Genomic DNA, 13,705 nt, shown 5'->3' on the forward strand with positions numbered 1-13,705 from the left:
AAAAGGCTAGAAATACTTTTAGCATAGTGTAATGTACAGCATAGTGTTGGGCTTTATTTAAGCACAAATCTGGAGTGTCTATCCGGCTGATAACTCTCCATGTGGACCTTCTTGGAAGCTTACAACTTATAGGACAAATGCAAATAGCAAATAGTATGCACATGTAGAGGTGTTTCCCACAGTTGGAGCAAGAAGGACATTCCTATCTCAACAATCCTCCCCTTACGCATGGACTATATTGAATGAAGCTGAATCGAGACCTAAAGCCACTCAGGCTAATGGTCACACAGACCGAGGTAGTCACACAGACTGAGTGGTCTCATCATATGGTGTCACACAGACCAAGAAATCCTCCCCTTAAACAAAGAAGGTGGAAGACCATCCATAATTACAGTACATTAGTATACTTGCAAAAGTAGTTGGGGACGGTACACACATGGAGACAATTCTCTTCCTATTGAGCTGCATCTTCGTCCTTTTCTTCTGCAAGATTGACTCTATTTTTGTTGCTTCCTTGGCACTTTGATGGTGGATGACCTTTGATGCCGCAATTGCTACAATAATTGTTCTTGTAGTAGTCCTTGGAGAAGTGTCCAGGCTTGCCACATTCATAACACTTCTTGTTATTTAATCTAGGTGATGATGATGACGCCCTAGATGATGATGATGATGATGTGAAATAAGCTCCTCCCATTGATTCAGATTTCTTCTTATTTTTCTTTTCTTCTTCATGGATCGCCCCTGTAACGTATTGCAGAGAAGGTATGGGTTCCTTTTGCTCTAAGATTGTGACTATGTTGTTAAAACTTTCAGGTAGAGCACTCAAGAGCATAGCGACTTTATCTTCTTCCGGGACTTGGCAATGAATGTAAGTGAGTTACGTGATTATGCTCATTAGTCTGTTTACGAGGCTTGAAACATCCTCTTCTTGAAGCATAGTAAGTTTGTAAAGATTTTTCTTTAAGCTAATCTTACTTTGCTTTTGTTTAGCACCAAAGTTATGTTCCAGAATATCCCATGCTTGGATTACAGTGGTGCGGCTATTTGTAAAGTGCACATAATTATCGGGGAGTGATGTGATAATTATGCCTAGTGCTTGCTCATCTTTAGCTTGTGCTTGTGCAATTTGAGCCCTAGTGAGAGTGCCTTCAGTAGAAGTGGATGGTTTGCTTATCCTCAATTTTACAACAGACCATAGTTGCTTTTTCATAAGCTATCCTCACAGCTTGGTCTGCCAAGTGTGGAAATCGTCTCCATTGAATTTTTCAATCCCTTTTTCTCCCATCGTGCAAAATGGTTATACACATGAAGGGACTTGGTCTTACCAATAGAGAGACTCTCTCTATGGCAGTGTCTTGCCCTGTACACAATGATCGGAAGCCAAAATTGTGAAGTCACTCTTCGCGTGCGTGAAGCCCCTCTTCACAAGTGGTGATTAAATTACGTGTGTGGAAGTGTGCATGTGCCTTGGAAAATCACGCTTTGAAGTTCGAACGGCTTAGAAGCTTGAACGAATACAGATCGACCATAAAATATTGACAATGTCAAGCTTGGTGACGAAGTCGAGCGTGTTGTCGATGTCGAGCTTGGCTGCCACTTCGAGTGTGCGTAAACTTGCGGGTTTTAATCAACAAAAAGATTATAATGGGAGCTTTGCAAATTGTTGGAGTTGTGTAGTATGTTGGTGTGAAGCTCCACTAGCCAGTCAAAGGCTCAAAAGGCTACTATAATTTTAAAAAAACGCATTATGTACACAGAAAACGAGACCTGAGTCGCTAAGATGAGCAGTTGCCGTCCAAAGCGAGGTGGGATGATCTTAAAGCAATTCCGTGATCAGGTATTGCAAGAGGGGTCATTTTTGAGCTGCCACTGCATCTGAAGGGGCTGATTGACGAATCTCCAAGGCCGGGAAGAGATTCCGAAGCGAAGTTGAAGCCGTCGAATGAGATGATAAGCTGAAATTTTTAGCTTTGCATGATCCAAAGCAGAAGAGAGCGCCTTAGTGAGGGAAAAACATCCTCAAACGCAGATCAAAGCAACTTCAAGCCACGCTCTCGATTTTCTTCGATTAAGGGGCTGATTTGGGCTTCTTTATCACCTTCTGGTCAGTGATTAATGCACTTGAAAATCAGCAAATTGGGCTTTTGTGTGATGCTAATAGGATTGCTAAGTTTGTTGTGATGCTCACTGGCTCTGATACCAAATTTTGGGGCTGATGGTGTGCGTGTGTGTGCTCAAGGAGGTTTGTGTGTGTGTGCAGACATAGCTTAGACAATTAGAGAGAGAAGCACACACACTTTAGTAAAGGTGGACTCAATACACAAAAAAGGTTAGAAATACTTTTAACATAGTGTAATGTACAGCATAGTGTTGGGCTTTATTTATGCACAAAGCGGGAGTGGTTATCCGATTGATAACTCTCCATGTGGCCCTTCTTAGAAGCTTACAACTTATAGGACAAATGCCAATAGCAAATAGTATGCACATGTAGAGGTGTTTCCCATAGTTGGAGCAAAAAGGACATGCCTATCTCAACAAAATTTGCACCGAATCTAGGACATGAATTAATGAAAGATTTAGATTGTGGACGCAATGCATGCATGTAATGTGTTCTTAGCACAACGAAAATTGAATCAAAAGGGATGGCAAAAATATTCATTAATATGAATAATCTCAATTCGCCATATGCATGTTTATTGAAGGAACTTAATAAAATCAATACCCTCAAGTTGTCATATCCAAATACAATTGGAGCATATAAGAGTGGGTTCAATTGGAGTAGATAAAGAGTGGGTTGTGTAGGTCATTATAGAGTTTTTGGGGACTTCTAGTGTTTTTAACGAGGCATAATAGTATTTCATGATGCCTTTTTGTTCATGAAGTGCCACACTACTTGATCCAGACCTTCAGGAGGTTGACCATCATTTGAGGGCATTATGAATGATTCATTTTGTGCAAGAAATTGTGTCAAATTGGAGTTGGTAGAGCTTGTGACTAGGAGTGTGGGCATTGGACCATTTTGTTCCTTGCATTGCATGCATGATAATGAGGAAGGGATGTCGAAATCTGTATCCTTTGATGAGTGTCGTTGCCACCTTCTCTTACACAAGTGCCATGCATTCTTCACGTCATTATCACTTCGACCTGGGATATATGCAGCTATTTGTGACCATTTGCACCATAGTCCACAACAATAGGTATCAATGTGTGTCTACGCATGCGAGAGAGAGAGAGAGAGAGAGAGAGAGAGAGAGAGAGAGAGAGAGACCTGTTTCCAAAGTGCGCTTGCAAGAAAATGAGTAAGCGAAGCTCTTGCATAGAGAAGGGACCATGCTTCAAGCCAGGACGTAGATAATTAACCCAACGAAGGCGACAACTTTTAGGGGAACGATGTTGAAGCCCTATCATACAACCATTAGTTGGTGAGTCGAGCAGTTACCATATCTTGATTTAGATCGGTAGAACTATGCAAAGGTAGTTCAATAGTTGGTGTCCATTGGCCCAAGTTTTCCTTCAAATCTCCAAGTTGCCAGAGAGAAAGAGGCTTTCTTACTGGAGGACCTTAATCTAATAATAAGCCTATGCGTTGAAAACCCACCAATATATCCAAGCCATTCTAAACCTCTCCACATATGAACATTACATTTTTATGGAAAGGACTTTGTCAATATGAGCTTTGAAATTGAAAACAAGGTGAAGGCTCGTGTTGATAGTTTAAAACAAAAAGTTGAAAAGAAAAACATATGCCCTTACATGAAGGGACCAATTTATAAACTAAAAAATTTTAAAACCAAAATTAAAAAAGAAGGCATGAGGCTTTTAAATGAGGGGACCAGAATAAGTCTCTTCTTCTTCTAAGGCATGCCAAAACCTTGTAGTATGATAGAGCTCATAGAAGCCAACTTCACCTGATCTCTCCACATGATCTCAACAAATCCTATATCAATTGTTGTCCTAAATGGCTCGAAGTGTCATGTTTTGGTTGGTATCTCCCATCTAAAGGAAGTTTTCGGTCATGGTTTAGTTGGTATGTGCCATCTAACGGATGTTCTCTAACTTTGAGCCAAAAACCATCTGACTTGAAATAGTATATTGCTAGAAGCTCAAATGCCCTTGGAAGGAGCTTCTTCCAGCAAAACTTGAAAGTCTTCTTAATTAAGAGTGTGTTTTGGGAAGATTCACCTATCACGTGAGTTCATTAGAAGAGATGTATGACGTAAGGAGACTTACACCTCAATGCTCGTGTGGGATAGGTTTAGAAGAAGAAACGTTGGTTAATAAAAAAGGATCATTTTTATCTCTCTCTTTTTGTTTGAATGCTCTAACAAGCTTGATTAGAATTAATCAGAAAATGTTACAATCAGCCCAAAAGAAAAGGGATCATTTTTCTCATAGAAGTATGTAAGTGTGAAGGAGGTTTTACTATGGTTGAACACATCAATAATATGGGTGATTCCCTTCAAGAGAGTGTTTACCACGTTAAATGTTTCACTTGACTTGGTAACGCCAGTTTGAATGTATAGTGTTGAACTCATCACAAGTTTGTCAATGCAATCAACAAATATGTAGCCTAAGGTGTGGGTTAGCATTGTTAAAACCTGAATCGAAGTTATACTTGTAACATGCATCCCTCCCTGGTTCAACTCCTTCAGTAGCCAACCATTACATGACACTCTGGGAGTAGAATGGTGTGACAATATGCACTAAACAATATTTCAAAAAGAGTATGATGTTGGTCGAGTTTTGTCAAGAGTTCTGGGAATGCTTGTGCGCGTCCTTCTTACTTATGGTCAACAAGGCATTTACCAAAGGCATGCTCGAATCATATCTAAAGAAAACGCTTATCAAACTTATCAAGACTTGTCTCTTATCAAAAGAAGACAATTTTGATTCCTCGGGATGGACCGGAGAAATAGTTAAGAGAGGACACATCTTCCGACACTTGGGGGTACCTATCGGAGAAGGAACTACTGATGAACAAGATTTTGATTGGGTTCAAGATAGAATTAAGAGGAAAATGAAGTGTTGGGAATTCATCCTCACTCCCTTCCACTACATGCTACAATAATTAACACCTTCTTCATCCCCTACATTACCTTCACCTCCCCGTTCTTGCAACTTTACAGGAAGAGCTAGAATGCCTTTCTCAAACCAATCAAAGAGTTCTTGTGGAGAAATAATTTCACTTCAAGAAAACCATGGCAATGGAGGCAATTGCTGGACCTAAGGCTTGGGGGGGTCTTGGAATCCTCAACCCTATCACTCATGGTTTGGCATTATGCACCAAAGTGTTCTACACCTTTGCTAATTCAGAAGAAAGTTGGGCATGTATGGCAAGGGAAATGATTATGGAGTCCCGCATGGAGTCTAGAGGGGGGCCTTGGCATGACCTGGGCTTACAAAATAGGCTTCTCCCGCCTATCAGTGTGAAGGCTAAAATAGGAGGATTTGCGGGGAAATTTATTGACAAATGTTGTCAAGCCGCTTCCTCACTGAGTTGGAAGGAAGAAACAAGGTACTGGAAGGGAACCGTACGACGCTAATCTCCTTGCAGCCCCCATGGTGAAATACCTAGGCCTGGATTGCCATTGGATTGAAATTGCCAGGAATCTCAACAACAAGGGCTTTAGCTCCATAGAGGCTTTTTGGGATTATCAGAAAGGGGATTGTACCCCCTGGAGCATCTAAGATTGATCTGCAGACTTTCTATCTATGAGGAGATCCTCATCGGTAGAGTTCTGGTAAAAATCCTCAAGTATAACCCTTCCTTTCTGCTTCACACCGGTTGATTAGAAAGCTTGGAAATGGCCTGGGGAAAGACCTTTCCATTCACCTAATACTAAAGCTATTTATGAGAAGATGTGCAACAGCAATGTGCATAATGCATCAAACTTGACAACTTCAGGATTTCCTTGGGTCATAAGTCTCCAAGTACTAGCAAAAGTCTGGTAAGAATCAGGTAAGGCATTAAGAACAGTCTGCACAAGGGAACTGTCTGAAATGACTTCACCTGCAGAAATAAGTTGCTCATTGATATCCTTGACACTAGCAAGGAAAGTGTCCATATCATCTTCCTCATGCATAATCTTCGACTCCAGCTCTTTACGCAGCAAAGAAATTTTAGCCTCATTGCGACTTGCATAAAGACCAGCCAAAATATCCCAAGCCTGTTTTGCAGATTTTGTTGAACGGATGTGAGGAACAATAGTGCGCTTCACAGATAAGGCAATCAATGGATGAGCCTGCGCATCCTTAACATCCCAACGAGCTTGTTCTGCAAAACAAGTATAACAGCAGCAATCCTTGTAGCAAGACCTGCAACATCCTCAACATCGCCTACATCCTCAGAACCAGGACATACATCAATGCCCTGCACAATGTTTCAGACACCCTTTGACACAAGAACATGTTGCATCATATAAGTCCACATAGGGTAGTTGTCCCCATCCAACCTGTCCTCAGCAGCAAACATCTTGAACACATCTGTGTTGTTGTTGTCAGCCATGGTAAATGCTGCACCTGATGTGAAAACTGCCCGAAAATAGGAGAAACGGAACGGGAACAACCTGTTATGCAGAAAACGGCACTGACAAAAATTTTTCACAAAATGACGAAATAGCCTGTGCAGTACTGCCTGTAGTGGAAACGGAGGCCAAGATTTGTCGACATGCGAACGCTTGCAAAAGCTCACTGAAATTGGAGAAAGTGAGCAGGCGTGTACTGGAGCAGCTGGCGACTAAGCCCGGGAGGACGCAACCTGCTCTGATACCAATTGTTGGAATTAGGGTTGTAGAGAAACACACACAGCTTGGAGAAGATGAAGGAATCTCAAGACACACAATAGAGAGTGTATTACTTAGTGTGCAATGGAAAGATAGATAGCCCTAGAGTGATGGGCGTATATACAATGCTTACGGGAAAAAACCTCCTAAAGAGGGAAATAATGTCCCGACAGTCCTAATGTGTTCACACACATCACTACCATATGTATATGGTAACAAACATCAACATTGCAGTGCATCAATATAGCATAGAATTACATTGCATCTTGGTGGGATATCTACACAATTCTACACATGTCTAGATTCTAGGGAGGTTGAGAATACCACCTTAATTACCTTTCCGTTGAAGATCAATTGAATGGTCGAATGCTCCAATCCTTCATAGCACATTAGTAAATTAGCAAAAATTAGTCAAATTAGCAAGGGGTTAGTGAGAAATTAGTGTGTGTAAATACACAATTGGCAAGATATGGTCACAAATTAGGGAATTATGAACACAATGTTTCTTGCACACATTCAAAATCCACAAAAACATAAACACACAAGTGAAATTAGTGAGGGAACGCATTCGATTATTCCACAATTACACTACGTAGGCCATCATCCCCCGCAACTGCGCCAAATGTTGGGGGACGTCCCATCGTTGCAATAGCTCCAATGACCAACAAAATTATCAATCCGGAGGGATGAGCTACTCGGCTAGGGCATGGAAACCTTCACACGGTTAGTGAGCTAATCGTGGCAACACAAATGGTTAACTCTATAAGGTGAGCTTCTCGGCCTATGGAGGAGCTAAGCCACAATGAAGGGCAATCTCCATATCCACTTCTCTTCACCTCTAATCAACCCAAACACACACACTACGATTGCAAGACGCACACAACACTAATCTTATCATGCAACACACTAATCGCAAGCACACACACATAGATCTATCAAGCACCACACTGTGCCAAAAGATACATTACATTACAAAACTTGTAGCTCTTTATGCATAGGGGACTAGATGGGCCTAAGATTAGAGAGAGAAGAACAAGAAGAAGAAGAAGAAGAAGACGATGAGAATTCGTGACGTTATAGGAACCATTCCAAGAGACCTCAAAGATTTATCCCACGAATCTTGAAGCTTGATATTGAAGAGGGGAATGGGATAACCAATCTACCACACTTCTTTTGAGAGAGAGAGAGAGAAAGAGAGAGAGAGAGAGAGAGCAAGCAAGCTACCTACTATATATCTACTACACCACATCCTCCTCCCACCATTTGACGATGTCGCTTATCACTTTCTCCTCCCATGCTTCTCGCCGTCCTCTGTCTAGTTATTCGTGCACTCTGCTTTGCAAGTTTCGTCGCGAACAAGAGCCCCCCCCCCCCCCCCCAACACCCAACACACACACACACAAACCCTCTTCCTTCTACTTTCTTTCTTTTGAACCGCTGCTTGATGCATGTTCCACTGCTTCCTTGCTTGCCAATTCTTTTTGCTTTGCCTCTGTTGCATGTGCTTGTGGGTTCTACCTATGCTTGTCTGTGTGTGTGTGTGTGTCACGTGACACATCCCAACCCTGTGTCCGTGGACAAGCTACACCACAGCAGGGTTCACTCAGTCCGATCAAGTTAGATTAGCAGTGATCTGGCACTTTTGTGAGTCTATTCGTAGACCGTGCATGCCCAGTCACTTAGCATAGATGCATATCCTCCGGTTGCACACAGCATGATCATCGAAATTCCCATCGGAATTCATTAGCATCCGTTAGGGGAATTTTCCAGTGCATTTAGCCTATTTTCCTATTTATTGGGATTTTCACTTGTTATTTTTAAGTGACTTTCCTACAAAAGTAGGTAGGGCAATTTTGCTAAGTTAATATATAAGCAAACCAAAGTTCACACTTTCTGGCAGAAAAGGCAACAGGAGCTTCCCGCTCAACAGGCAACTTCTCAGCAGTACCCCCCTCATGACCCATCGCCATACCTCCCATCACCCTCGGTGTTTTTCCCGCGACAGAACCCAACAGCATTAGCATTTTTGCTTTCCAGGACATCCATCGCCATCCCCTTGAACCTCTGAAGCCTGGCGTTTCTTCCCTCCACTAGCAACAGCCCCCAGATCTTACTAACGCTAGCAGTTGTTGCAGATCTGCAGCGCTTTCAGCATCAGCCTACTGCAACGTTTTGGCATCAAGTACCTGGCGTTTTAGTCAACAATAAGAGATCTGCAGTCAGCGTTTTTTCTCAGCCCTGCAGCAACCAAAACGCAGCCCAAAAAATGCAGCTAGGTCAGCGTTTTTGTTCACCAGTTCAGCCCCTACAGGGACAGTAAAATTCAGTCGACAAAACAGCCATTTTCAGCCCTAGGACAGCAGTAGGAAACAGCCTTTTTCAGCCCTGAACAGTCCATGAAAATCAGCAGATAGAAGATCCCAATTTTCAGCCACGAAGTCGTCGTCATCATCGGCATAGTCCCATTGCATACGCATTGTACACCTTTGTGCAATCAAAGTAGACCACTCTCGCAAACGAGAGTGGGGCCTTCGGAGGAGGATTTTACAACCTCTCGGTGTCGTATCTCTTCTCTCTCCTTCTCTCAGTCTCATTCACTTGCACGCACAATATCCACTCACTTTGTTCGTGACCACAGCACTCTACAAGACGGAAAGCTCTCTCTTTCCCTAAAGAACTAAAAGGAACCTTGAGCAATAAAGATCACTAATCTTGAGAAAATACAACATTCATTCCGCTGCACCTTACAGTGTGTGTGCGCGCGCGCACTTATCTATTTTGCATGTTATTTTTGTTCTTTTTCTTGTTGTTAGGCACTTGTTGTTTGGTTTTGTGGGTGTGGAGTGGTTGTTGGGTGGTTAAGTGGGCTTGAGGCTCTCTCTCTCTCTCTCTCTCTCTCTCTCTCTCTCTCTCTCTCTCTCTCTCAGTTTGATACAATAAATATGGCAATGCCAACGTCACCATGAAATGCTTCAAAGCCGAATCGTTTCACCCTCAAAAGTGGTGTTTCACAATGAAATGTTTCAATATAATGATAGGGCACAATGAAGTGCGGGGCTAAAATGTGCATACATGGATTTTTAGAGGTCCTAAAACCTCAAACTATGGTAGCTTGTTGTTAGCAAAACGACATGTGTTTCAGCGAAATATTTCAAGGCTCGAAACATTTCACATGTCCACACCTGTCGAAACGCGTTTCATGGTGACCTTGGGTCACCGTGGTGCTACTTATTTCGTTGGGGTGTCTTTTGGCCTTGCAGATCCGGAGTGTCATGTAGGAGATAATTTGGTGGAGTTTTCGAACTCCTCGTCAAAGTCTTCTACTTCAGCTCTCGCCTACAATTTTCCTTCCCACCTTTTATTTCAATGGGTTTTCACTACTAGTTCCGTTTCTTTTGTGATTCTTATGAGATAATGTAATGCTTTTTTGCGTATGCCACACACGTACACACACACACAGGGGATCAAAAGCCACAAATTTTGAACTCAAGAAGAGGAAGCCTATGCAGAGGGAATTTACACAACCTTCTGCAAGTCCTCTAAAAGCTTTGTTTGGAGGGGCGCTCACAGAAAAAAATCTTTTTGTAGGCCCCCTCAATTGGTTGAATCTCCCTCCACATTTCCTCTCACCTCGTGATCGATCTAATCTAGTTCTTCATGAACTATTCAAGCTTGTTTGACGCTACATAGGAATGCACTTGGGAAAATGCCTTCTATTGTCACTTAAACACACACACACACACACACACACAATATTAGCGTCTCTAAAAGGCCAATGTGGCCTATGAGACCCAACCAATACATACAATGAAGGGCATCTCTCCTAAGTGAGAAATAGAAAAGTCTTTGCAACTAAGATGTTGTGGCGAGTCTTGCCGCTGAGATGTTGTGGCATTTGCCCTCGATGGCGCTCAATGATAGCTTTCATCTGTTTGTGATGAGGGCATCTAAGTCTCCTCCTAGATTGGTATGGTCGTCTCACTTGGATGAGTGATACTGCTCTATCAAAGGTAACACCTCTCCCTATGTTGCTAGCTGAGAGAGAGAGAGAGAGAGAGAGAGAGAGAGAGCGCTAATGCACGTACACAATAGCCTATGGGCCACCCTTGGCTTTTTGGAGGGTCTTCTAATAAAGTCAGAGTTTGTATGGCACCAGTTATGCCAAAGGAAGATATATATATATATATACTCGGATGAGATTAAGGATAAGCCCAAATTCACCCTTAAAGGGAAGTGCAAGGTATAGACCTGTGGTAGTCACCCACAAGACAATATAGCCATCAACTTCATCATGCATAGTATTGTCTAAATACCTCGACATCCCCACTAATGTCATCAATGCCCAATAGTGGGTGTAGAACTAGATAATAACATATGCTCCCAAACACAACACACCACACACACACACAAACATGAGCATACATCAACACAAAGTTCAGCATACTGAGTTTCTGTCATGACTTTCGAGATCAAGGCAGCCTCAACATAATGAAGCTTAGCACCAAAAGAAGCATTAAATCAAAAATATTAGCACAAAAATGAGGAAGTTGATAGGGCATACACACCACAAAAGATAGAAAGAATTAGCACAATATCAATTGGTCGTAACTTGGACAAAAACTTCACAACATGAAGTCTGCATATCCACTATACGACTAAAAATATACCTAGATGAATCAAGGATAAGCCCAAATTCACTCTCATGGTGGTCACCCACAAGACAATATAACCAGCAACTTCATCATGCATAGTATAATTGACTAAATACCACGACATCCCCACTAACGTTGTCAGTGCCCAATAGTGGGTGTAGAACTAGTTACTAACATGTGTTACCAAGCACAACACCCACCACACGCACACACATGTGAGCATACATCAACACAAAGTTCAGAGTATTGAGTTTTGTCATGACTCCAAAGATCAAGGGCAGACTCGGCTATGATGAAGCCTAGCACTCAAAGAAGCATTAAATCGGAAAAAATAGCACAAAAATGAGGTAGTTGATGGGGCATACGCAGCACAAAAGTTAGAAAGAGTCAGCACATTTTTTTCCTTCCATAAAGGTATGCCCATTCCATGGCATTCACCCAGAAGCAATTCATGAATAGTGAAGGGAGCAGGGTGAGTAAATCTGCAACACAAGGTACTCTTAATAATCAAAGTGTGAATAGCCAGAAAACTAAGCAGACCTCTCCTCTTGTTTGTTTCCCAAGTCTGGGCACAGACACCCACAGAGAGAGAGAGAGAGGAGGCTACCCTACCGGTGAGGAGAGCGACGTGACTCCATTTGCCGCAGCTGTGCCTCTCCACAAAGCAGCGCAGGGCGTCGTCCTCCTCGGGCGACCACAGCCGCTTGCGCATCCTCTTTACTTCAAAGCTGCAGCCCTTGCGGCCATGGTGATGATCATATGTAGGCCACTTTTATATGAGCGCCTCCGGCCTGCGCTTTAATTAGTGTTCGCCTGTCTCCCTCACGTTCTTCTCCTCCAAGACCTGGGCTGCTGTCGTTGCTCATCCTTCCCCATCACTAGTCAGTCCCTCAATAGAGATGTCTAGAATTCCTCGATAGAGATCTAAAACAATCTCCTCTTTGCTTAAAAAATTATAATGCAACTTTCAAAGATCATCATCGGCACTAAACAATTACTTCACTCTTTGGAGGGGGAAGCTAGAGCCAGTCGGGTCCCTAGTCCCCCCACCATTAGTTTGACTGGCTCGTGCAACCTTTCTTCGGTGGGTCTCGCTCTTTGTTATCAATTGTGCACGTATGTGTGTGTATGTGTTTATCTTTATACATCTCCCAGTCGGGTCCCTAGTCCCCCCACCATTAGTTTGATTGGCTCCTGCAACCTTTCTTCGCTGGGTCTCGCTCTCTGTTATCAATTGTGCACATATGTGTGTGTATGTGTTTATCTTTATACATCTCCCCATGAAACATATGGTATTTATAAGGTATGAAAAAAACTTTCTTCTAAAAACTTGCTCAAAAAAATGCCTTTGTCACGTAATTACATTTTCATTCATGTCACATGTGTCTCAAGTCTTGTATTGCAACCGGGTTCATCAATGTTGTCCTGCATTACTTTGCCAGGAATTGAAGAGCTCAACAGTCAAGACAGAGGAGGTAGTCAGTGTGCAAGACTCTGTGGTGGAGGGCTCCATTCTTGTAGGTGAATCTTGTTGCCCTTATAAGTGCGACCTACCACTTGATGATCCTCCTACATTGGGCATGCGCCCTTGCAATCATTTTCCAAGAGACCACATCCCAAGACAAAAATCTCATGAAATGCTATTCTGCTTTCAAAAGCACTCCCCAACCAACATAGAATTAAGCACTACAAAACACAACTTTTTTCCAAGGGCCTTTTACTAATCATCTCAATTGTGAATTTACCATATGCCAATCGAGCTTGCCACTATCCCCAACACACACGATATTTAAGATGATTAAGGTTGTGCATCATCAAGATAACCCACATATGCCCTTAAGTTCTGGTTGATCTCATGCTCCCCTCCATCCTGCTTTTGCATCAAGGAATCACAGAGCCCCACCTTTGACTTTTGTACATTGCCACTTGCTGCCCTAGTTGAGGTCGGGTTCACTTTCCTTTCCCATGTACTCTGCCATTGCGCCAAAGTTTCTTGCTTGGATAGATCCATAGGTTATAGATTACAGAAGATCGAGTACACATTGTTGGGTGAGGAAGGGTTGTGAAAGAAAACCTCTTGCAACTCCAACATGGGCCAAAGGGACTCTCTGTACTCATGAGAAACCACAACAAGGAAGAGCTTGCAGGCCCGACATGCTTCAATGATGCAAGAGGGGAAGGGCCTACCTGGAGAGAGGTGTAAGCATCCTGATTGAAAAACGGAGGATGGCTAACATGAAAGAGTTGATTGTAGAGGTGCCTTGTGAAATC

The 13,705-nt window shown here is 42.6% G+C and overlaps 1 protein-coding gene across 2 annotated transcripts; it reads right to left on the reverse strand.

The window, feature by feature from the left end:
• Positions 1 to 2,612: 2,612 nt before the first annotated feature.
• LOC147464112 (transcription factor MYB86-like) lies at positions 2,613 to 12,398 on the reverse strand. 2 transcript variants are annotated; one of them, XM_086492910.1, is made up of 3 exons: positions 12,047 to 12,190; positions 3,269 to 3,401; positions 2,613 to 3,173 (listed from the first exon to the last, which is right to left on the reverse strand). In XM_086492910.1, the coding sequence occupies exons 1-3, from the start codon at positions 12,144 to 12,146 to the stop codon at positions 2,858 to 2,860; spliced, it is 549 nt and encodes a 182-aa protein (XP_086349036.1). In that variant the 5' UTR covers positions 12,147 to 12,190; the 3' UTR covers positions 2,613 to 2,857. The 2 variants fall into 2 exon arrangements, with proteins under 2 accessions (XP_086349036.1, XP_086349029.1); XM_086492903.1 differs by having other exon boundaries at positions 3,010 to 3,144; positions 12,047 to 12,398.
• Positions 12,399 to 13,705: the final 1,307 nt, after the last annotated feature.

The sequence above is a fragment of the Adiantum capillus-veneris genome, chromosome 2 (assembly GCF_014529385.1).
Source record: "Adiantum capillus-veneris isolate H3 chromosome 2, ASM1452938v2, whole genome shotgun sequence".
NCBI classification, from domain to species: domain Eukaryota; kingdom Viridiplantae; phylum Streptophyta; class Polypodiopsida; order Polypodiales; family Pteridaceae; genus Adiantum; species Adiantum capillus-veneris.